The following is a 25,995-nucleotide window of genomic DNA, read 5'->3' as shown; positions in this document are numbered from 1 at the left end:
TTTTTTTTCCTTTTACTTTTTACATCTGCTTAAATAGCTTCCATCTAAATATTCAAATTATATCTTCCCTGCAAGTTCTGGTCATGGATGTTTTCAAAAATCCTTGTCCTAACATGAGCTCCACTTTTCAAGAAAAAGCAGGTTACCCTGAACGTTTTAATTTTCAGAGAGGGTTTTGAAGTAATCCAAACATCCCAATAAGCCTTCAGATTTGCACTTCTCCAGTGCTAGAAAAGTATTGGTGTGGTTTATGCTGTTAAGTCCAAAAAGCCATGATCACCTAAAGAAGAAATCACACTGTAAAACACTCACTTAAATGATTACAAGACATCTATGTCATTTTAGTCCCAGTTTAGGTCTAAGAAACACACCTTGTGTTTCCCATCAATGGTATGATTACTCCTGTGCTTGCTCTTTGGGGCTTGGTTCCTCCGTCTGAAGTACGTGAAACATCTCTTCCAAGGGAGATCCTCTTCTGTGATGGGCTTGAGAATGGCATAATAACTTATGCCATTCTCCATATGCATTTAATAATTTATATTGTCACTTAAGGCAATGATCATAAAGTTATTAATTATCCTCAGCTTTGCAAAGTATAGCACAACACTTTCAGTGCCATGTCCCTAGGAGCAGGCATGGAGCTCCAATAGGACAGATGAAGTTTTCTGTAGGTGCAGGTAACACTCTTGAGTGCTCAGACTTTTGATTTCAGAACAGAAGAAGAAGAGCTAAGGTTTTTCACATATTTGTATCTTGTTTTACAGGCTGGTGCCCAGAAAAACTCTAGAGCAGCAGCTCCCCTAAAAGGCAGACTAATGTTTGTAAACGCAGAGCCTTTTTCTCACTCAAAGAGGGCAAAAGTGATACAGAGATGGTGTTGAATTTGCTTGAGGTACTGCTTTTAAAAGTTAAAATCCTCCATGCATAATGCAACAGAAAAGTATGCAGAAGAATGCCATTCCCAATGAAGAAAGTAAATGTCCATTTCCTTGTCTTTTGTGCACCCCCAAATTCACTCCATGGCTGCTATTGTGTATTTGAATATCTGAAGGTGCAAAATGCTTCTGCCTACACTTCTTCTCTGTCACCCCACGTACGCACTTATATGCAAGTTAAACAAGAAGGAAACAGGCATGCATGACAGAAATGGAAAACTCTCATTTTGGCTGTACCAATCTCAGAGTTGCACACAGCTTTATTGGTGCAGTCTGGAAACAGGGAGACTTTCTTGCTTTCCATGGTGTGTGTAATTTTAGCTTGGGAGTTGTTCAGGGGATATGGGAAGGAATTGTTTCGAGGACATGAGTTGAAACAGAAAACGGAGATGGCTTGGCCACTCACAGACAGACTCTGCTGCTGCAGGCAGGAGCTCAGTGTTGGGCTCTGCTGGGCTCTCCTGGAGACAAGGCCTCTGGTTGCAGTGCCACACGGCCGGAGAGAGAATGGAGGCCTTGGTGGTCTATGGTTAACCCTTAAAAACATCAGTTTGGGATGCGGGAGCTGGAGTGGTGGGTTTGTGATAGCTGAGGCCAAGAGGAGGGTGGGCCAGGAGGCGGGACAGCTGTGAAGGGTGGCAGGTGTGAGGAGAGCAGGTATGCAAGGTAAGGTGGCCATGGAGTGAAGCAAGTGAGAGGCGAGGTGGCCAAGAGGAGTGGCAGGCAGGAGGAGAAGGAGCCACACGAGGCAAGGCAGCCGTGAGGTGAGGCAGGCAAGAGGCAAGGTGGGAATAAGGCAAGACCAGCATGAGACAAGGCAGCTGGGAGGTGGGGCAGAGGCAAGAAGACATTGTGAGGCGATGCAACCATGAGGCCAGGCAAGGCAGCGCCAAGTGAGGTGCAACCAACGTGAGACAAGAGTGCCGCACCGCAACAGCGGCACCGCTGAGGGGCCCCGGCACGCTTGGGAAGACAAGACCCAGGGGAAAACCGACATGAGGAGGAAACGGCGAGGAAGGAAGGGAGGTGGGGTGGGAGAGGAGCGGGGAGGAACGTGGGATCCTTAAGGAGAGAGGGGCGGCACCCCGGGGCCGGTTGCCTGCCCGGTGGGCGGCAGGTCCCGAGTCGCCGGGTTTCGCCCCCCGCAGCGAGACGCGAGGAAATCGCCTCTTGATTGCGGAAGTCGGCGGGAAGGGCTTCGGGAGAGTCAGCCCGGGTCAGAATGGCAGCGTGGGAAGCGGCGGCCGCCTCCCCCGCCTCCTCCGCTCCTCCTCAGCCGCGGGCGGGCAGCCCCCCCACCCCACGCCGGTGTCAGGGAGGTGGCTCGGCGGCCGGGGCAGCCCCGAGCGCATGCAGCAGGCGGGCGGCCCGCCACAGGGCTCGGAGCCCGGCGGGGAGCGGGGGCCCCCGGGGCCCGCCGCCGTCACTTCGCTTCTTCGGATCCCCCCCACCCCAACCCCGCCGTCCCTTCCCCTATTCTCCTCCCCGCGAGGGTTTTTGGGGTTAAAAACTGTCGGCGATGCTGAGCTATGGAGCGGGATTCGCCCTGTGGACGGCGCTGGCCCTGACCAAGGTGAGCGGCCGGGAGGAGGCGGGCGGTGCAGGGTCGCCCCTCGCAGGTCGCAGGCGAGCCTGGGGGACACGGGCAGGTTCGCTCCGCATCGGCACAGCGCGGGGACGGGGCTGGGGGCTGATCCCGGGGCACCGGCGGGTCTCTCAGAGGTCTCCCCGCTCTCCGCAGGCCGCGCCGGGGCAGGCGGCGGGATGCAGCGCCAACCTGACGGAGCGGAGCGTCGCCGGGCAGAGCGTTCGGCTGCGCTGGGGCGCCGCGGGTCGCGCCTGCAACTTCAGCCTGAGCGGGCGCTCCGAGGACGGGGAGGCGGCCGGCTGCCAGCCTTCCCCCCAGGGGAACGGCACCTACGGCTGCACCCTGCGGGGCCTGGAGGCCGGCACCTGGTACCACCTGCGCATCGAGCCGCTCGCCGGCGGGGAGCCTCTCAACATCTCCGTGCAGACAGGTAAGGGCGCGGGCATGGCAGGTGCGCGGGGACAGATGCCGGGCTTTTCCTTTCTCTCCGCTTGTTTCGGCTGGCTCCAAGAGGAGGAGGACGATACCTTTACAGTGGACAGTGTTTGCTGAACTAGCAGCCCTGCGCTTGAGTTGTCTTTAGCCCGCTGCCAGAAGTAACTACTACCGTCAGTTAACCCAGCAGGCTTGGAAGAAGAAGGTGCTTTGAGGACATTAGGTCAGAAAAATGTTTTATGTAGTAGTAGCCCATAATATCTTTTGTTCTCATACAAACATTTTGTTGTCATATTTCCTCAACTGACAGTTTATTTACTATGCTTAAAATACAGTCTATTTCATAACAGGTAAATCTTCTTCAGAGGTAACTTACTGTTTCAGCCCATTTCAGCCCATTTATTCTGTCTAACCAGAGACTGAAAGTCAGAAAGTAAAGCTGAAACTTCCTTCTTATTTGTTTTCCTTGGATATCACCAGTGAGGTGTTATGATACACAGTTGTGTGCAGAGCACTTACAGTGTCACATCCATAACTGGCTCTACAAATGGTCCAGCAGCCTGACAGAGGGCTGCCAAGGAAAGCCCCCTTTCTGCATTCGTGCTTGTGGGGGCATGTGAACAACTCAGCTGTGAAGCAATGGACGACATTGAAGAACAGACCACAGCTGCAGTGGCACAACTGGCCTCTTTCTACCTGTATTTGTGCTTTTTTGAAGATGATAAAATAGAATATTATTCAGCCTCTTAAAGGTAGTAGTTCAAGACCCAAACCAGAGATGTCTTAAGTAAGGTCCATCATTAAATGCCTTTCTGATTTGTTCCTAAGGTGTTAGTTTTGGAGAGGTACTTAATGTTAGTATTGAAGATTACAGTAGCCAAATACTTCACAATTACCTGTTCAGAGTTGTCGCTTTCTGTCAGAACCTTTTTCCTGCATTAACCATACAAATGCACTAAATATTCTCCATTATTTGCTGTGGTAGCTCAAGTTAAAAAATCCATCGACAAGTCTGCTGGTGTGATAGCTATACATGAAGCACAAGTCATGTCAGTTGGTAAAAATGAGTAATAGTTTCTGTGCAGACAGTGATTTAAATTTGTCATGCATCATGCTGATTGTTTTTAATATTGATACTGATGACTTGTAGTGTGAAAATTGAAAGAATAGATCGACCATTATCAGAGAGACAGGTATAAATCACCATCATTTCTGTATAGTAAAGTTCTATTATTGAACACTTGCATAGAAGTAGAGAAGATACCACTTTAGAGCACATTTTGATTAATGCATAACCATTAACGCAGAAGTTGTACATGCCATTTATGACTTTTTTATCACTAAATAGATTTTTCAAGGCTGTAAGATGAAAGTGATTGGAAGCAGCTGATCATTAGAGTCATGTTATGTAGCTGACATCAAAGTGAAAAGTCTGATTAAAGTTTAAGTTGAAATACTGAAAATTGGTATACCACAGTTGAAGTGAGGTTTACATTTGGATTTTGGATAGCAGAGATCAGTCAAAAACATGAAATAAGAACAGAGGAACCGTGAATGTTTCCTGCAGAGAGCTACTCAGATTGCTCTGTGTTTCCTTGCTTTCCTTGAGCTGAGTTGCTTGATGGTGTTCAAAATACACAATTAGCTCCAAAACTTGTCATTTTTGTTTCTAAAGAATGTACAGGATTTATTATGCTTGTGAGTAACCCATGTTGTATTGTCCATACTAAGCTTTTCAATGCAGGATGAAGGAGGATTATTCCTCCTATGTTTCCACCAGGGGCAGCATTTTAAACCAGTTTCATGGAAGCTCTCTTTCACCTGTTCCTTTGTAATTTGATGACAGTAGTTTTAGTTTACTCTCTACTGAGCCGGAGTGTCCATAGGCATCCATTGCTGGAAATTGTCCTGTGAATATGGAGGTATAAGCAGTCTTTTCAGCCATATAGTAAACAAAATTTCCACCGATTTCAATGGTAGTGGAACTGAGTTATTGTGGGCCATCTGAAACCACAATGTCTGACCTTGGTACTCAGTGAGGTTCCCTTCCTGAGCTCTTGCTCTAAGGAAGATGGGCTAAGCTGTCTGTTGAAAGTACTCAGCTTTCTACACTGGCTATTGAAGGAGGCTAGATTAGACTAGAAAGCTGAAGTGTAGTTGGTTGAAGTGAACAGAATCCCATCTCATGCGTTTCATTTTTGCAAAATGAGGTTTGAACATCTGTATCATCTTGATACAAAATATACACACGAGAAAGTCTGAGAAAATTGCAGGTTTGTTTATATACCTAGTTCAGAAACTAGCTTTTTGCTCATATTCAATCCTGTTAAAAATTTCATATGCCAGTTCTGAGTTTAATTTTCATCAGGTTTCTTACATAAAGTACTTGAGTAGCTAAGCACATAAAATCCAAAATATTTTGTCAAATTTTGAGTGTAATCTTTTCTGACTAGGGACTCATGGTGACAGCAATGAATAATGCATGCCATAGTTGCAGTGGTAATGCAAAATCTTGGAGAGGACCAAACTGGCCTTTTGAGTATATAATGTCACATTAAAATCATAATCTATGTTGTTTGCAAGTTTGATATTCTGACAGAATAATTGTGCAGCCCACAAAGATTCCATAAGCTCTCAAGAAACACCAGGTTCACCCTTGTGAATCTTTGCGTAGAGAAGCAGCTTCTATTTCACTTGTGGATACACAGATCTGAAGTCTAATAATGTGTGAAATAGTGGTACAATAATCCATGCTAGTCCTCTAAAGTGACTCTCTTTACTCAAGAAATTTTGATCTGTGGGTTGTCAATTTAAAACAGCAGGTATTTAATCCTGTAGAGCAGATCTAAAATAGGTCATCCAAAGTGATGGAAAATACAGTCACATATGCACTTTATAAGCCGTGTATATATAGACATGCAAACACACACAGTGGGGACATTTGTGCTATTTTGGTAGAATAGGAAAGAAAGAAAAAACTGATAACTCCCTTTATCAGCTCTAAATTTTCCACTGCAAAATTGAGATTACAGATGTTAGAAGGCACAAATCTGCATATTTGCTTCATAATAATATTTACAGTTTGTTGGGGTTTTTTTAGTATATATATGTACATGAAACAGCATGCAAAACCATACAACTAGTCAGCATGCTGCTGACGTTGTAAAGCTGGGATACACACCTGCCAGTCCTTTCATGTTATATTTTTTGTTGTTCTCAGTAAAACTATTTCTATGATTGAGAACTGATGTGTGGCAGAAGATGGTAGGGTTTTGTCTTTCCTGATTTCAGGTAAAATATATTTAAAGTTCTCAAATCTCCAAATGTCTGTGTAGCAGTATAACTGTATTTCAGTGAATGACTAGGTCTAGTTAAAAACAGTAGTATTAAAATTACAGTTAAATTTATAAGTTTCAATTCTGAATTGAAATTGAGAATTGAAATAGTGGTCTAGAGAGCCATGAAAAACAATTTGGCAATTCCCCCACTTTCAACTTTGTCTTCTAAAATAGGCTTATAAATGCCACTTTCAAAATTGTTTTCTACAAAAATATTGCAGTGTTATATTATGTTACTGCTTAATCCAAGCATCCTGTACTGAGATAACTAACAGGTAAATAAATTTTTATTAGAAAATCCATTAAATATTTGAATGAAAAGAAGATAAAATTCTATCTTTGAAGACACAGACTGTTAGAATGCTTTTTCATTTTGATATGTAACTCTCTAAATGCCAGAAGCATGCCTTGGTCGTATGTTCAGTCCTGTAAATTTCAAATTATTTGGGACAAATTTGATTTATTTGCCATCTGTAGGAGTAACGTGACATGGCTCTAACTATAGGCTGTATAATCTTATCTGTAATCATGTAATGGTTATGATCATCATTTCAAAGGCAGAGTCCAAGAAGAAAATAAATAACCATGTTTTAAAGATTTTCTAAGTTGCTTATCATCCCAAAGAAATGGATATTTGTACTTAATAAAGACAACGAAATCAACCCTCTTTACTTAATCTTCAGAAAAGTCCTTATTAAATAGGTTACTGTTTTATGAAGAGGGAAAACTAGAAAAACAATAGATAATATTGTAGGAAGATGACTGAGACTGGCAGGAATTCCCCATTACTAAGTCCTGGGCTCAAATCTCCCAGTTTTTTTTTTTCTCCTCCATAAGGCAGGTGTGCTTCTGTGCTTACAGGCTGTCACTGGAGTTTGACATAGCCATATCTATAAATTGGATCTGCAGCAGCTGTGCACCCAAACCATATCCTCTTCCCAAAAAGTGAAAATGGATTTGCAATATAATTCAAAGACCATTAAGTCTTCTGCAAGATGCCTTTGTAGACCAGGGGATATTAATTCATATAGTGTCAAATGGTATAAAAATATCTTAATGAAAATATTTTATTTCTGTGATCTATCAGTGTTGTCTCGTTGCCAACAGAGACTTGTATAACAATGTAAATGGTTTTTTAAGTGTTTGTTTCCATCCAGGGCTCTTTCAGCCCAGGCACTTCCCAGTCTCATTGTTCCTTTGTTCTAGCGGATGTACAAAGCACTGAGTGTTTTGTTTTCTGGACCAGATAGATTAGATAAAGTCTGAATTTCTGAACTTCACCTTCTAGGCACGCAACTTTCTTCTTTGCTCATGCACCTTAGAAGACAGATTACCCAGGACAATATAAATGCTTCTAAAAATGCAGATATCTTCTTTTGTCAAATTTGGCAAATAGTACAGATGACAGTGGTGATTACTTTTGCAGGACTGAAGAACAGTCAACGTTATCCTAACTTAGGCAAAAAGAGGGTTAAACTTCCTGACAGTTATCATGACTGTTCTCTCAATGTCAGTCAAATTAAAACTTTTTCAGCTGGCTGTGCATCTGACCATATATAGTGCTGAAATTTATTTCTGACTTCCAAAGTCTGACCTTTCAGATTAGAACAATCGCCTTCAAGGAACAAGATTATACCCCCACTATTCCCTTTTGCCAACATAATAGTCTTTAGTGGCTTAGTATATATTATAGGTGGAGCTGGTAGTGCAGCCTATTGTTAAGATTTCCTGACACTTTTCATTAAAACCTCCTGTTTCAATTGCTGTAACTGGGTGAAGTTTTAACTATTTGGCCTGTAGTTTGATGTGCTTGATCTTTGAGTTGATTTTTAATTCTTTTTTTCTTTTTCAGATTTAAGCAGACTTAGTTTGGCCTTTAAGAAAGCGGTCAAGAAAAGATAGTTAATTTTATTGATTGATTTTGTTAATCAATTTGTTTAAATTTCATCTTTTTCTAACTAACATCTTTGTGGTCCAAAGCAAGAATTTGAATTTAAGCAGAGACATGGGTTCAAAGGGACACAGTATTTTTCAGAGTCCCAGGAAGGTTGAGGTTGGAGGGGACCTCTGCAGGTCATGTGGTCCAAGCGCCCTGCTCAAGCAGGGCCACCTGGATCAGGTTGCTCAGGACCATGCCCAGTTAGTTTTTCAATGTTTCCAAGGAAGGAGCTGCCTCCTTGAATTCCTAATATGCTTGATTGACAAAGTGTACCACCAAAACCTGGACTACTCTGTTCTCAGGAGAGCTTTGTAGGAAGTGATTAAAGCTTCTACACCACCCAGACTTTGAAGAAAAAGCAGCTTAAAGGCTCCTAGGCCCTCCTACCTATGTATTTATAGGGGAGGGGTAGGTTCAACTTCACCCTTTCAGCCTTTACATTGCATTTTTTAGTTGTATGATCTGACACTTTTTCATCTCCTTTGTTCAGGGAACCAAGCAGCAATGACTGCATTGGAAAAACAGTCTTTTTCTTCTATGTTTGAGGTGCTGTTCATAGAGAGACCACAGTTCTCATCCTGGATGCACCTTACACTTCTGGTCTGATGCTAGGAAAGAGTACCACAGAGTGTACTCATGTGGTAGGCAAATTTATTCCTAAATTATTGGGAAACTTTAACGTCCCAACTTGTGAAGGCTTGATTTCGCTGCTTTGGGTTGTTTCACGATACCTTCTCGATAAGAATTTGCTTAACCTTATTGGAAGATCTAAATGTCAATACCTTAGTACATCAACATGTAATACATTTGTGTGGTTTGCATGAAATCTTGTGAGTGATGAAATATACCTGGAGAAAAAAAGCAACCAGATTCTTTTGGTTTAGTCAGTTTGCCTTCCCTTTAGACTGGATCTTATTTCACAGGTGATTTTACTGGAGATCCTCTTAATAAACAACATAATGAATGCTGAGAGTTTCAGAGAAGTAATTCCAATATTAGTTCCTGAAGGTTTATCCAATGTACTGTTCGGGGTTTTTTAAATTTATATGAACAGTACTGCAACAGAGCAGAAGCATATTCTATCAGAATCTGTTTCAAGTCATTGAAGCTAATACTAAAAACAAAAGATTGTTTCCCTTAAAATTGTATAAATGCTCATGCCCATTAGTAATAAAGTGTTTAGGGTGAGCGCTAGGAAATGAAAGCTGTTGCTGCCATCTATAAAGCTACATTACACTGAGTCAAATTTGCTGGGTTTCCATGTTTGCTGTCTCTTATTAAAGTTGTTACAGCTTTACTATCAGCAGATTTCCAGGATTGCAATATACATCCACAGTGGAAGTGTTTTGCTATGTGCATGTCTGTGTGAGTGAGCATGTACAAATATATTAAAGTAATACTTCTGAATTCTGCAGGACTCTCTTGTAGACTGGCTTCAGTGTACGGTGTTTTTAAATAGAAAGAAAAAGCTTTTTGAAAGTATTGGCTGCATGATGATGGTAAAGGGAGAGTTTCTGAAGAACTTTTGTGCTGCTGCGTAAAATTTCAGGCAATCCCAAATCAAGAAATGATTTATCTTGTCTGTTTTGCTTTTTTTCCTAACTGCAGATCCCTTGCCACCATCTCGTTTGGAAATTAATAAGGAGAAAATTACACTCACAAGCTTGCAGGTTCAATGGGATCCTTCATCAGGAAAGGTGGACATGTATAACCTAGTATTATTTGATCATAATAATAAAAAGATACAAGAAGTCTCTGTACAAGGAAGGATTTCAAAACCAGAAAATACATTTTCTGGTCTCATTCCTGGGAGTAAATACAACATTGTCCTCAGTGCAGTTGCTGGAAATAAGACTACCCCTGAACTTCACATAAGTGGATCTACTGGTAGGACTTCTTTTCCTGTAGTTCATCTAAGTAAACCCACTTACAGTATTCTTCAGATGTGCATTTTGAAATTAGCAAATAGATATAATTCTTCTACCTGTATATATACCTGTATGTATATATATTTATGTAAGTATCTATTGATTATAAGTAGAAATGAAATATGAATCTCTGACTGACATAAAAACTTGTTTGCTAAGAATGGAGTCTAATTGTTATCGTGTATTTGGCATTGGGTTTTCAGTAACTGTAAAGAAACCCAACATATTCCAAGAGTAAATCTATTCAAAATTGCTGAAATCATGGAGATAGCCATCAGGCCTTAAGCATGTGTTCTTTTTATATCAACAGTGCCATCTCCTGTGAAAAATATTCAGGTCAGCATCAAGACAGACACTATCCATGTTTCGTGGTCTCCTGGCTCTGGGCATGTGGATCGTTACAGGCTGCTGTTACTGGATAATCATGTACCAGTTCATGAGATTCACCAAGAAGGTTCTCTGACCACCTACACTTTTTCAGGACTTACAGCAGGCCACCTGTATAACCTCTCTATCATAACTCAGGCTGCAGGATTGGAGAGCAGCAGTTTTCAAACAGTCAGGACAGGTATGATTTCGGAATTCATCACAACAGAACAAGAACCTAAGGCCATAACCTAATAGCATTATAGGAGATATTTCAGAATAATAAGTGATTCATGGTCCAAGTTAGAGACACCATAAACTTATTTAATTCCATAAGTTACCACTGCAACAAAGTTATGGGCTAAAAGGAAAGTGGAAAAAGTCTGAAAGGGAAGTGGGAAAAAAATGTAAAGCAGGTTAAGAACTTTAAAATTAAATGTTGGTGGTTAGGGTTATTTGGGGTTTTTGTTTGCCTAGTTGGTTGCTTTGATATGGGTTTTTGTGGATTGTTGGGATTTTTTCCTTTTCACAAGAAAATATTGATTGACAGAACTAGAGTTTTAGAAATTAATTTTTTTTCAGGAACATTTTTCAGGATGGATTTCTGGGGTCACACAGATAAGATAACATCCTGCCAGAGTCCAATGGTTAAAACACTTACATAGGCAGAAAAGGGTCATGCCTTCACTCTCTTTAATTTCTGGGAAGAGTAAGATGCAATTTCTTCTTATCATGTAAACAGTTTAATATTAAGTGAAAATCTTGTCATGTCTAGGATGCACAGATGACTGTTATTGTCACCTGGGCTGTTCTGGGCATTTTACTAATTTAATTTTATTTCTTCAGAAATTTTTATTTCTTTCTGTTGGGGGGTGCAAAGATTTTAAATCTCACAGGTATTCTTAGAGTGTAAAAGCATTCCATATGGCTTGCAGCATGGTCCTCCATTTCAGTACCTCCTGCACCCCAGGCCTGAGAAATTAAGATATTGGAGCTGGCTATGCTTTTCTTTTGGTGGAGCATTTGAGTAAAGGAGTCTTATTCAAATCCCTTCTACATTGCTGTAAATCAGGCATAGCTGCAGTAATGCTGTAATGTTTACCAAAATGTAGCAGGCATCTCTTGTCCTTAGGAGCATGCGCATGATCTGGTTTATGGTCAGAATGATGGATGTGAGTGCAGACATGGCTAAAAGATTTTCTGTTCCATGAAAAAAGAGTGGGCATCATAGGACATGTCATTCTCAGAAGTGCAGTGTTTTACACAGGGCAGGATTCAGTTTCACTGTGACCAGACTTTGCCCTTTCACTGTTCAGGCAAAATCATTCATACTCCATCTCATATAACTAATCAAAATCAAAAGTTTACTGTGGGAGTTTGGGAGGCAGCAGGTCTTATATGTTTTGTGGTGGATATACTTTATTCTCTTTCTTATTTTCTTTTTTTAGCCCCTGCTGAAGTCTTAGATTTGATGGTTACTAATGATGGCAGCTTAGATGCTTTAAAAGTTAAGTGGAGAAGACCTTTGGGAAACCTCAATTTCTATAATATCACTTTGTCTCATCTTGGATCAGTTAAAGAAGTCAAAACTGTGCAGCCACCAGTCACGCAGGCTCAGTTTGACAAGCTAACTCCAGGACGTCTTTATCAGGTTACCGCCCGCACAATCAGTGGTGAGCTGTTCACTGATCGGACAGCAACTGGCAGGACATGTAAGTCTTCTGCTTCAGTAAGAACATTGTAACTAATGCTATTTTTGCCTAGCTGGCCTTGTAGCAAATCATTGTAAGAGACAAAATGATTTGGATTCCAGGCAAAATAAGATTAAGAGCACAGTACTGTTTCAGGAGTACCCCTGCTGACTCTCTGGCAAAAGTTAATCTGTCAGCCAAAAGCAGTTCCAATGTATCTTGTGAGCAGGCACCAGGAGTGCATTTTGGTTCGACTGTATAGTTGAGTGAGTCTGTTACAGAACTGTTGCATACTACTGCACTTGTTATCTTTTACTCAGGTTAACCTTGTTATATTGAATTCAACTCAACATACTAGATAAAATGAGTTACATTATGGGAAAGTGTGCATGTAGTCAAATTATTAACAGTTTTTAAAGTAATTTTGCAAGGTCTAGTCTTATTCCTCCTTCCAGACACAAATCTACAAACGGGAAAAGATTAGGTCTCAACTTTACTATTGACAGCATGGGTTAACAAGGGCATGTGGCAGCCTTGATAGAGCTGAGTTAGGAGTTTTTTGTCTTCTCTCAGATGTAATAATTTTCTTTCAGGTAACTCTTGTATGAGTTCTAAACCTGAAAAATCCTGCATAATTCTCCCATAGCATTACTGGCCCTAGAGGTGTGTCATTTTCTCCATACCAGCCTAGCCCAACCAGAAGTTAGATGGTAAAAGATGTCTAACTTGGTGAAGAATGCATACATAAATTTTTAGTAGACTCAGAGCCAAAAGGTAGAAAATGTGTGTGTAAGAGAGCAGAGTATTTATTTTAGAAAATATTTATTGTCCACAACTAAACATCTCATGTGAAAGGCATATCCTTGACACACCCAGCTGATACCCCATTCTCAGTGCAGGTTGGAAGAGCCCTGGAAAAGTCTTTCATGTCCAGTAAGTACAAAGCTGGACCAGTTTATATGCATGTCTCTTTTTGTTTGTTTAGCCTATCACTGAAGTCCTTTAAAATTACCATTTCAGTCTAAAGGGAGAACTTCAGGCCCTCACTCAATACCGCTGATCCCCAGCTTTGTGACATAGATCCAGTGCTTTCAAAGTTAGGGATTAGAAGTCTTATTTCCAAGGATGCTCATCATATGCAATTCCTTCCTTTACCGTAGACATCAAGAGCTTTGAAAATGGTCACTTCAGCAGAAGCTCTGTGGCGTAAAGATACATTTGTAAATCCAGACTGTCAGGTCCACAGATGCTGAAGGGATTAGATCTTTACGGTCACTCTGTAACTCACAGAGAGAGGCAGGTGCCCAAGGACATAATACACACTGCTGTGTATTGAGAGGGTGCTTACAGCAGCAGAACCTGCCAGGGAATGTTGTGGTAAGAAATATGGACATCTCAGAGACTGAAACTTTATGCCATATAGATGTAATGATGTCCAGCCAGCCTGACAAGGCTGAACTTTATCTGTTATGATATAAGTTCAGTTATGCTTCCTAACAATACACTGTGTGCTTATATCCACTCACTCAGAAATTGAAACACATTTCCCATATTCACTGGCATGTGGGAGTTGTAGGTTTGATATCCTGCTATGCCCGTGGGAAGTGAAACTGGTGAGTATTTTGTGATGCTGGTAGAGAGGTTTTAATTCTGTGCTAGATACTGAACAATTAAATATTAACTAAGCTAGATAAAACATGAGAACATGATTCTAGCCTTGTAGTTTACAGTTAATACTTGCAAATGGTCTCAGGGCTCCAATGCTCATCTCTGAGTATCTTAAAACTAAGCTACAGGTATCCTGTCCTAAGGGTCTACATTTGTCTTCTAGTCTCTACTTGGTCTGGCTAATATTTAATTATTCCATGAAAATCAGAAAAGCTTCAGTGGTCCAATGTGACCTTCAGGAGTGTAGGGTGAGAAGGTTAAGCATGTAAATTCAGGACCCTTGGAGTACAGGACAGGATGGAGTGGATGCTTTAATGGACCTCTGTCTTAACCTCAGTGCCTTATACAGCTGGGAGGAATTAGGGCATAAAAGGTGGAAGAAGCAGTCTTTGTGGGAGAAGTCATTAGACTGTTTTTCTGCTGCTGATACCAGTATTTGGCTGATAGAGATTGAAGTTTTCAGCCTTAGCAGTGAAAAATGGATTGGCAGTTTCTAAGTGAACTTGAGTGCAGGAAACAACAGGGAACCTGACTGAAAACTGCAAAATGCATCCAAGAAGCGTACAGGAGATTTTTCCAGCCCTAAGAGGGGTTCCCCATTTCTGATGTCAGAAACCAGCAGGGAAAAAGTGAGTGGTTCGTGTGGGGAAGAGTAAAACTTGTCTTTAAAATGAAAGCCAACCTTTGCAACAACGTAACTCACATTGCTCTAGCTGGCCCAAGCACTTGTACAATAGTTATGCTGTGAGACAGGTTTTGCCAGTACAGTTATGTCTCATCAGAATTGCTTTTTCGCTCTCTGTTTCTCCAGTTCCACAGAAAGTTTTGGAGCTGCAGGCAGGTGCTAGCGGCTGGCCACGGTCTCTGCGAGTGACCTGGGTGCCCCCCGCAGGAGACTGGGAGAGGTACCACCTGCTCCTGTGGAACCGCTCAGCCCTGGTGCTCAACACCACCCTCGAGAAGGACACCACCGAGTACCTCGTCCGTGACGTGGGCCTCATCCCAGGGAGGGAGTACGGCGTGGAAGTCATTGTGGAGAGTGGCAATTTGCAGAGCAAGACAAGTTGCATGGGGAGAACAGGTCAGCATGCTCATCCAAGCACTGTGAGAGTGCAAAGTGTTCAGCTGGGCTCTGTGAACAATGAAAGAGTACTTGGGAATCCACAAATTGATTTCGCTATTAATACAATAAAAAGCAGCTCCCTTGTAAACCACAGAAATATTTTTAGTAGTTCTGTGAAAATTTTCGGGATTACTTTTGTTGTAAATGTTTTGTTAGTGAAAGTTTGAGGAACTGTATCATGGTTCTGTCACGTCTGAGGTATTACATTATGTGTTCATTTCACTGCTATATTTTGTAGCTGATTGTAGGGCACCCTATAAAGGTCTTAAAGAAAGCAATGTAGGCCTTCCTGTACTGTTCATCAGTATGTTTCCTTGCCAGTCTGTGTAGAGAATATTAACTGTGTTAACCAAAGCTGGCTAAAGTGTATGTTAGTATGGCTGTTCTGTAACATCCCAGTTCTTGTTCTTGCGTTCCATAAAGAAAATGGGTTCGTCTGTTCAAGTCTGTGTTTCCAAAGGAAATCCATATACACTGCATGGATGTGAGTGGAATTCTTTTGCAGTGTGTTAGTCAAAGCAACATCTGATTTGCTTCAAATTTATAAAATTATTCCTATATAGTTGTTAGAATTTCTGCTCAGTGAATACAGAATAAGTACAATTCAGAGAAAAGGAAGACTTGGAGTAGGAATAACAGGCAAGGCTCAAGTCTAACCCTTATCTCAGTGAAGAATGTGAGGTAGGACAGGGCCATCCTACTTTATCCTCACCCTCCTGGGGCCTACCTTTTCTACTGTACCCTTACCTGTCATTCCCTGAGGACTTAATTTTGTTTATTTTGCACAACAGCAAGACCAGCAGAAGCTACAAAACTGAAGCTTTCTCTGACTTCTAGCAAACTTGATCAGAGCAAGATACATTCTCATCTTCCTTACTTTGACATATGTTGCAAGTAATTTAAGTTTATGATGTTACTTTTAATTGACTCCACTAAGTGATTAATAGTTGGACCCAATGATTTTAGAGATCTTTTCCAAACTAAGTGATTCTATGTTTAGAACAAGGTCCATTAAATAATATCCAGCAGTGGCTGTATCATGACTGTGTTTGACCCACAGTGAGGTGCATAATGTGTCTGTAATGAAGCATAGGTGTTAGGCCCTGTTGTGACTCAGTTTTCTCTTAGATTAACCCACAGTTTTGGAAACTGAGTTGTATTTCAATGTGACAGGGACAAAATCAGATCAGGACTACGGTAGGCAATAGATGAGATGCCTGCAGTGTATGCAGGCACACACACACACACACACAAACACACAGAAATTCACTGATCGAATTCTTTCTTTTATGCCAGTGTAAGTTTCAAGTGTCTCCCAACTTGACTGAGGTATAAACCAGTGCAAAATCAATGTCACTTTGACCCTATAATTTGCAACCTAGTTTGTTGAAACTAAATAGGTGTAGATCTGACTTCTGGTACAAATGTCTTACATCCCTGTTCAGCACTCAGAGTTCAAAAAGGAAGTTTGCTGACTTCCCTGCATTTCCATTTGCACTAAAATATATATCCTGATGCAAGTTTAAATCTAAGCATTACAGCCATAGTGCTTTGCTGAAGTCTGCTGCTAACAGTCCTTCACTGGAAGAGGGGCACAAACACCAGATTTATAAGAATCACTTCCTAGAGAAAGGTAGAGAATCTCCTCTTGATTGCAGATACTCTATTACTGTCACATTTCTGTCTTACAGAACAGATTTCTTACAGCAGCTTGAGATAGGGCATGTGTGCTCACTACACAGTCCTGTTCTCGTTGTGATATTTGTGTACTTTTCCAGCTCCAGAGCCTGTTCTCCAGCTCCGTGTGAAGCATGCTAATGAATCTTCACTTAGTGTCATGTGGATGACCCCTGTTGCAGAATGGGACAGCTATGTGGTTTCCCTGGGAGACAGTGATCTTACTATTGTAAAAAAAGGACTTGCAAAAGAAGCTAAGGAGTTCACTTTCACTGACTTGGTACCTGGAAGGAAATATACAGCTACCATCACTACCATTAGTGGGACTTTAAGCAACTGGACTTCAGTGGAAGGAAGAACAGGTATCATCTTGTCAAACTGTTTTAATCTTTACTTCTGTTAACCACTAACAATTATTTTTGCTTTGTAGTGAACTGAGTTCACTCAGTGTCTAAATCTCAAAAGTCTTGATCTTATGTTTGTTTCCTCAGTAAAAAAGTTACATTTCTGAGTCTCTCATTTCTGACTGTCAGTTGTCCTGCTGTATTTATTCAAGATTTTGGGGAAATAGATGTGTAATTCCTGGCAAAACAGCTTTCTGAAATGTTATGTCACTTCTAATCAATCTACATTAGCACAAGATTCCATACAAGAAGAACAATTTTCACTGTGTATTTTCAGGAGAGTCACTTCCTTGATACAAAGGATTCATCATCTGGGAAAAAGAGAAACATCACCACACAGGAAAATGTTACTTTAGGGCGAACTTCCAAGGTTGACAGACATAAAACATATGTTACCTTGAAGATGTATTTTGAATCTTTTTGCTCTTCTGATTCCAGAATATATATTTGTTACTGAGGATGATGACTGCATCACAAGGAAGGTCTCATTCTCACCCCCTGCAGGGTGCTAATTTTGTGCACATGTGCAAGTTTTAAACCAGATGGGTTACTTTACTCTGCTTAAGCATTGGCTTAAGCATTCTCCAGTGCAGGCAAAGTTTTAAAATGTAGCTCTGGCCTTGCACAGCACAGGGAGAAACAAGCTGCTTGTGTCTGAATCTAAGCATGCCTAGGGTTGATGGTGGCCCTTACTTAAATTTTATAACTCCTTCCAAGGCCTGAGAAGTTTAGCTTACATTTTCATTTCTCTGCTGTGTTATTAGATAGCTGGAATTTCACTTCCATCTGACTTATGCCCCTTTAGGGGACCTATTCGGGCATAAAGGTCCCACTTCACTACTATGAGGCAATGCTTGAAAACACATCAGGCACTGATAGTGTGTCAACATTACATGAAAAGTGAGTTATAAAGAACAAACATCAATTAGCTTGAACATAGGTTTTAATGAGCATTCCAAACCTCTGAATCTTCATTGCAGCAGGACAGCTTAATAGGCTTGAAGAATATTGCTGTAAATATGACAGAAATAGGTCTTACTTGCATCCCAGATTGGTCAGCTTCCAGTGGAACCTGCAGTATCACTAAAAGAGCATTTAGCACAGAAATGTGGCACTTCAGTGTCTTGTTGGAGCTAACTATGTTAGGAGAGCATTATGAAACAGGAAGGATTTTTGATTTACATTTTCTTCAGCCATGTGCCTAATTTTCTAGCTTTTGTCAATGATTACTAAACCAGTACTATGTGTGCAAAAAGGTTAATATAAAACAAGAGCAGAAGAGTGCAATCACATTAGTGATTAGTTAGAGTCTTCTTTATTTCGTTTGTGCTTGGTCATGTAGACAGAAATCTCTAGAAGTAATTGTATTTCCTTGCTATAACCAAATATTGTCAAATTAAATAAAGAAAGAGGATCTGGGGTAAAATTTGTGCTACGTATTCCATTCCTTTGTTATTTCTTTATCCTTTTTGGTCTGGCTAAGTTCATGAGCTTATGCTTCGATAAATGTTATGTTTGTTTAACAATTCATCTTTTGATGCTATAAAAGTTGGTATCCTGCAGATCTTCTGACGTAAGAAGTTAAACCATAACCATCCATCTCAGTTATCCCCAAAATTAAAGGGTCTGACACAGTATAAATGACTGTGCCTGAGGTATTCTTCAAACAAGTTTGCCATTTATTAGAAATGAAAGATTGGGAATGGGAGAGGACAGGGAAAATGAAAGACACAGACTATATTTAAAGTAGTCACTAAAAAACCCTGAGTGATTTCCTAAACTGATGGCTTTTATTTAATGGTATTTATAAAATGCCATCTCTTCCAGTTCCCTGATCTTGAATCATTTTCATCTGACTGAGAAAAGCTGTGCTAAAGGCTGAAAGACCTTTCTGTGTCTCAGTTAGTTTCCCATAGACCACATCCAAACAGACAGGAAGCAGTCCAAAGTTAAAGTATTTTTAGTCCTGTTGAGTCTGGCTGCAAATTGGAATGTTCTTTTGATGCACTTCCTCAGTGTGACTAAACTTCTGTTCTTTGGGGGATTCTTTTTAATTTTGTTTCTCCTCAGTAACATTATGACAATTTTCTTTTCAGTGCCAGCCCAAGTGACGGGTCTGACTGTGGCAAGTCAGGGATCAACCAACAGCTTGTTCACCAACTGGACAAGAGCACTGGGAGATGTAGACTCATACCAAGTGCTACTGATTCACGAGAATGTTGTCATTAAAAATGAAACTGTTCCCAGTGAAACCAACAGATACCACTTCTATCCTCTGAAACCTGGAGGACTTTATTCAGTTGTTGTCACCACTGTCAGTGGAGGGATATCTTCAAGGCAAACAATTGCAGAGGAAAGGACAGGTAAAAAAGAAAACACTCCAGCATGCTTTTTGTTAGTTCTCCAAAGCTGAGAGAATGGTCTTGTGATTAAGCCACTGCACTGAGTATTCAGAAAAACAGGAGTTTCATCCATATAGGTCCATATGTGCACACTGTCTGTCCAGATTTGTGTAAATATAGCTTTAGAGAGCTAACTGCTCTAATTACAGTGGGAGCTCTGTACAGCAGGATCACTCTCTAATGAAGACAAAAGCATACCCTGAGAGTAATGAGCAACTGTGCTGGGCGAATCACTCCTTGAAAGGGACTTTCTTGTTCCATTGACTATGTGGTGGTGTAGGATGATTGCTCCTTACTTACGTGTGCCTAAAGGTGGTGGGATGTATATGTGTCTCAGTTTGTTACAGCCCATTCTTTTTCTTTAATCCAACATCAAAGAATGTCCACCAGGGCTAATTACTTATTATGAGGTCCTTCTGTATTTCATAGAACAAGATTTACTGTTGCATCAAATTCTTTAAGTTTAAAGAGTCGTGAAATGTAAATACCAGTTCTTTGGATATTTAGAGGAAAAATTTGGCAACACTGTGCAATTTCACCCTTTATGTGAATTTGGAAAAGGCCAGGCATTCTGCAGTTTTCTGCAATGTTCTCCTTGAAAACAACTATTTTCAGGTGAAAAGACAAAAACAAACTTGAAAAAGAATTGAAGAATAGTACTAAAAGGCTTAAAGTAGGTAAGTTTATTTTGTAAAATCTGGGGGGGGTTGACTCTGACAGCTGTTGGCCAGCCCTTCTGCTGAGGTAAGTCAGTTCAGTGCAGCAGAGTCCAGTGAAAATGTGAAAGTTCATTATGTCTAAGCTCTGTCCCTGAGAGTTTTGTACCTGAGTGGTGATAGTTCTGGCAATGTGGAGCCTTTGAGCTCGCCTTGCTGGCTTGAAAAACAAGTGGCATTCATGTTTTGTCCACTAGGCGTCAGAGAACCCACTGGAAATGAAACATTCGGCTACGGGCCTCAGCATCTCACCAGCCTCACCAGTTATTGCTGTTACTGAGGAATGGCAATTTGAGAGGATAACTCAAATTCTGGGATTTTAGAAGTGCTGGAATCGGGCCACCAAAGACAATTTCCTTCACTCTATTTAAGAAAGCAGATGAATGTTGCTGAGAGGTAGTCAGTGCAGAACTTCTCAGGGTCCCAGACTGCTTATTTTGCAGGGGATGGCATTTCATGGATTCTCACAGCGGTAGGAATTGCCTAGTTAAAGCTTTTTTTGTTTTTCCCTCTTTGTTTCACAGTTCCTTCCAGCGTGACTGGAGTAACAGTAAATAACTCAGGTCGCAGTGACTACCTCAGTGTTTCTTGGCTGCCAGCTTCTGGAGATGTAGACAGTTACTTGGTAACACTCTCTCATGATGACAAGATTGTTCAGGCTCTCACCATTTCCAAATCATTCAGTGAATGCTCCTTCAGCAGCCTTTCTCCTGGGACGCTTTACAATGTGATGATAACCACAAAGAGTGGAAAGTATGAAAATTATTCCCTCGGCCAGGAACGAACAGGTAAAGAGAGGCTCTGAGCAGGTACAGTCACTGTAACTGTTTTGTATAGCCATTACCAATGATTTATCAATATCTGACCAAATTGAGATGGATGAGTAGGGGTTGGAGGGTCAAACTATAAAGGTGGGGCTTTATAGACTTAGTTTTATTCTTATGCCCCTGTTGCTGCTTTATGTCATGCAAAAATACTTTAGCATGAATAAAAGTCATGTCAGTCCTTATGAGTGAGCAGGAATAATGTATGAGTTTTGGCTCAAATGTGTTGTCCTGCCCTTAATGCCTCTACTTGGCCCTTCATGTATATCCTGCAGATCATCTCCTCAGAAAGTTACTCAGGCACTGAAAGAACAGAATAGGATAGGATAATTAATAAAATGTTAGTGAGGTGTCACAATAATGAGTAACACCCATGTCAGTTGGTTTTGGTAAGACATAGACACATGTCTGTGGTTTTGGTCATGCAATTTTTAAGGATATTATAACAGGAATAGAGAATTTTCAGAAAAGGATGGAAATAATGATGGAGAACCTTTTAAAACTTTCTCAAAAATTGAAAAAACTGAGACTTTACACTTGGTAAACCAGTAAACTAAAAGAAAGATTGTAATATTGTTAAAATAACAAAGAGTATCAAGTTAGTGCAATTTCAGTCTTCTCATGATCTAAGTGAAAATCCGAGGAACAGCCATGAAAGGACAAGAACCAAATTCTGGATCAGTGTTTGCTGTGGAACTCACAACTAACAAAAATGGAGCAAGTTCCATAAGACCAAGAATTGGAAAGGCAAACCATTGTACTGTCATAAGATGTAAAGCAGCCTGGAAACTGCAGTTACTATTTAATTGCTTAAATCCATATTGTTGTCTTTTTGCAATTTCCTCAAAACTCTGGAAACTACCACAAATATAGTTCTCTATCACAGCTCCTGTTACTGCAGGAAATCATTGCCTTCAGAATCTTTATGTGTTTTTTTCTTTCAGTCCCTTCAAGTGTTCAGGGCCTTACTGTCAGCAATTCAGCCAGAAGTGACTACTTGAAGGTATCCTGGTTACATGCATCTGGATATTTTGATAATTATGAAGTGATCATCAGGAACAACAATGATTTCATCCAAACAAAAAGTGTCCCAAAGGATGAAAATGAATGTGTGTTCACTAACCTGGTCCCAGGGAGGCAGTACAGTGTCACGGTCAGCACAAGGAGTGGGAAATATGAAACTAGTGAAAGGGTCTATGGCAGAACAAGTAAGTAAGCACCCTGGAAACATTCCGAGACACTCCATGTTTTTTTTTTTTTATTTACCATACCCAGGAACAAAAATCCCATATGATTTTAACATAGAATGTCGACTATAACTCTTTGACTGTGTATTGTTCCAAATACAGTAAGCAGTGTTTAAGTTACAAACAAAAAGTGAAAGAAAAGACCTGTGCTGTTAAATTGGAAAGCAAATCTTGAAACACTGAAAGCCAAAAAACAGTTGTACAGTTTTCCACATGTATTTATAAATAAATTATGCCAGAATGTACAAAAGAGTTTTTTCTGGTCATGGAAATATATAAGGAAGAAGATAGACTAGACCCCCTCTATTCAAACCACCCCAAGAGCTGGAATTGGAGAGCATGGGGCAAGAGTGGTAAGGTGGCTAGTTGGGAGCCAGCAGGGATCTGCATGCAATCTGCCTGTCTTCACCTAGCACTGTATGTGAGTTAAGGAGCCATGCTGAGAAACTCAGTTTTTTACACAGATGTAGCACTGGGCAAAAGCAACTCACCTGTGTCTGGTACAAGCTGGAAAGTGCATTGTGGTGCTGCATCACACAGGTGGGCTGCCTTGCCTTGGCACTAGCTCAGGCCTCTTTGCACTGTATTTGTTGCACATACAGACCTTACTCAGTTTTTGTTGGCTAGGTCATCTCCCTGAAGGCTCCAGTATTATTTATTTATTATTTTTATGCTGATAGATTGTGGACTTCTGTCCTGAAATGGGACCTTCCAATGTTAGATGGGGTGCAGACCACCTGCAATCTGCTGCTTTTCCTAGGGAACTGAATGAAAAACTGTAGCGCAGAAGCATGGCTGTTAGCTTTTTGCTGTGATCTGTTAGTAAGTACTGAGAAGTTTCCTATCTTTCTTCTCACCTCTTCAGTGCCAGAGTCAGTGAAGGAACTGACTCTTAATAACAGGAGCACAGAAGATCTGCAGGTAACTTGGTCAAAGGCTGAGGGGGATGTTGATAAATATGAGATTCAACTCCTCTTCAATGATATGAAGATCTTCCCACCCATTTTCCTTGGGAACACCATTGAGGAGTATTGGTTCACAGCTCTGACTCCAGGACGTCTATACAAAATTCTTGTCTTGACCATCAGTGGAGATGCACAACGTGCTACTTTTATAGAAGGCCTGACAAGTAAGAAATAATGTGGTATTTAAAATGTGTTGAGGCTTCTCTAGAATGAAGCACTGAAAATCAAGGGTGAGCCATGGTTTTATTTAAGCTCCTGTCACGCTGGCTCAGAAACAGCAGATCTCATTGAAAATCACAGTAGTACTACAGCCAGCTTGACCTGTGCTTAGTAAACAAATGTCACATTTACCAATATTTGATTGTTGGCAGAAAATCTGATTTGTTGCATGAGAATCGTATTGAGATGTCAGCGTTTCGGTTTGTGTTATCCCCAGGCATGCCAGTTGTTTGCTTAGTGTCTCTAGCTAAATCACTTACCCATTTTACACCTCTGTTTACTTACCTGAAGAGAGCAATCGAGATAATAAAGTCAAAATGGCTAACTAGCTGAGGGTACCTAAAGACCTTTGATTTTTTGAGGTGTTTTTAAAGCATCATGTGGACAAGAGGGAGGTTACACATAGAACTGCTTTTCTAAAATGGCATAATCCCACACAAATGTTTACAACTTTACTTGTGTTTACCCATGAATGAAATTACTTGTACCTGTAAATGATCTTTCTCTTTTGAATCATTTTTTCTGTGGCCATAAAGTAGGTAGAAATTAGGAAGCTTGAGTCAAACAGGAAATGTGTGAGCAGGTGCCTTTTTTTCCCCTGTTTTTTTCCAGTTCCAAGCAAGGTCAGAAATATTCATGTGTCACCTAATGGCATGACAAACAGCCTGAAAGTGAGCTGGACCCCTGGAGGTGGAGATGTTGATTCCTACACAGTGACTATATTTCAGCAAAACCATCAGCTTGATTCCCAGAGTGTCTCCAAACACGTCTCCGAGCACATGTTTCACAAGTTGGAAGCTGGGGAGCAGTACCAGGTGGTGGTGCAATCCAACAGTGGCACCTTGCACAACAGCTTAGCAGCTTTTGGGAGAACAAGTATGTTTCTCTTGAGACAACGAGAAAGTTGCATTATGTCTTCCCAGAGACTGACCCTTGTTTAATAATGTTAATGAATGTACCATAGGGCATGGGGACATTCAGACTCATGGAAAGCTTTTATCTCAAAGAGCATGAGTCGTGATGTAGGCACAGGTCTGTTAATACCAATGAGATGTGTCATGTCAGTAGCTTTACATGGGTGAATGTGCATGGAATTCTAGTCCAGCCCAGTGTCTTCCATCATAGGATGAATGCAGTTCCATCCCTCTCATTTCCTGTGCCTGTACCCATCTGACACATGCATCTATTCCATGTAGTCAAGTATTGTGTTCTAACAGAGCCTATTGCATGGTCAAGGCTTGGTAGACAACATAATGCCCCAGTATCCTGGGTGTCACAACATACAGAACAATGCAGTAGCTTGTTTTTAATCTATCCTCTTTCTTTAGCACCTGCATTTGTTATCTGTGGCCTTGGTTTTTGTGCAGCAGCTGCTGGCTAACATTTTCTATTCTGGGCTACTATTTTCCACCAATTTACGACTCCTTTATTTTTCGTATTCCTTTCTTAACTGTTTCAGTCAGTTCATTCCACTCTCCTTCTCCATCTTTTCATGATAGTCTATATACATCTGTTGCTTCTCCATTCCCAGCTCAGACATCCCTGATGCTCCATAACTTCATCTGTTTGTATTTATGTCTAGGAGTTATTTGTTTGCATAAACATCTGCACAGACATTTCATTTCCCACAAGTGAACCTGAAAATATATAAAGTTATGTTCTGTTAGTTACTTTATTCACATCTGTGTATTGAGTGGTCTGTATCTCACCTGGTAATGTCCTGCCTTTAATTGTTGCTTCCAGTTCCAGCTTCTGTCCAGGAATTATTAGCCCATCATGCTTACAGCAGTCATTCCTTGTTAGTAACCTGGCAAAAAGCCCCTGGTGTAGCCGAAAGATATGACATTCTGCTCTTGAACGAGCAAGGTATCCTCCTGAGTAACAAATCAGAGCCAGCTACTGCCAAACAGCACAAATTTGAAGATTTACTACCTGGCAAGAAGTATAAAATACAAGTTTTGACAGTCAGTGGTGGACTCTTCAGTAATCGTGCAGAAACTGTTGGCCGAACAGGTAATTAGAACATCTTGGTTTATTTATACTTCCCTCAGTTAGATATCATTAAATACATGAACCATCTGTATACCTTGATTCTGAAAAGATTCTAGCAAGGTATGGACTCAGGATGTTTATGCATCGTTTTTCCCTGATACATGCTTTGTATGTGAATCTGAAATTTATTATCATAATGTGACCATGGTTCGTAATAAGGATATTAAACCAAAATGCTGGATGCTTCCCTCAGTCTGTCTTTTGTGGAAATACCTGAATGCCTTATTGTCATCAAGTTTTTAATCCACAGTCTCAAGGCTCTTACTGCAGGATTTGAAGTGAATATACCCTTCTAAACTCAAGGCCAAATCTTGCTTGTAGTCTTTAAAGCTTCTTGTAGAAACTAATGGACTGTTTGTGTGAGCACAGTCTAATCACGCCTTCTGGGAAATAAAAATACTATATTGGAGAGACTCAATGACATGTCATAAATGCTTTCCCCTTGTTCCTGACAGTTGCTGTTGACACTACTTAGCTA

General features: G+C 40.9%; 1 protein-coding gene across 4 annotated transcripts in view; it reads left to right on the top strand.

The window, feature by feature from the left end:
* The window catches only part of PTPRB (protein tyrosine phosphatase receptor type B), a 63,502-nt gene that overhangs the window by 12,922 nt on the left and 24,585 nt on the right, over positions 1-25,995 (top strand). For 3 of the 4 annotated variants that reach the window (XM_068999020.1, XM_068999012.1, XM_068999036.1), the window contains exons 4-15: positions 2,677-2,953; positions 9,844-10,122; positions 10,474-10,731; positions 11,978-12,241; positions 14,700-14,969; positions 16,790-17,050; positions 19,189-19,455; positions 20,735-20,998; positions 21,979-22,242; positions 23,147-23,410; positions 24,078-24,341; positions 25,209-25,478. In XM_068999020.1, the coding sequence (XP_068855121.1) occupies positions 2,677-2,953; positions 9,844-10,122; positions 10,474-10,731; positions 11,978-12,241; positions 14,700-14,969; positions 16,790-17,050; positions 19,189-19,455; positions 20,735-20,998; positions 21,979-22,242; positions 23,147-23,410; positions 24,078-24,341; positions 25,209-25,478 (3,202 nt within the window). Of the gene's footprint in view, positions 1-2,019; positions 2,509-2,676; positions 2,954-9,843; positions 10,123-10,473; positions 10,732-11,977; positions 12,242-14,699; positions 14,970-16,789; positions 17,051-19,188; positions 19,456-20,734; positions 20,999-21,978; positions 22,243-23,146; positions 23,411-24,077; positions 24,342-25,208; positions 25,479-25,995 lie in introns of those variants that run through there. The other variant, XM_068999027.1, reaches the window with a different exon arrangement.

Source organism: Aphelocoma coerulescens, chromosome 1A (assembly GCF_041296385.1).
Source record: "Aphelocoma coerulescens isolate FSJ_1873_10779 chromosome 1A, UR_Acoe_1.0, whole genome shotgun sequence".
In the NCBI taxonomy this organism is placed as follows: domain Eukaryota; kingdom Metazoa; phylum Chordata; class Aves; order Passeriformes; family Corvidae; genus Aphelocoma; species Aphelocoma coerulescens.
The sequence above is the reverse complement of the archived record's forward strand: the minus strand, read 5'-3'. Positions and strand labels throughout refer to the sequence as shown.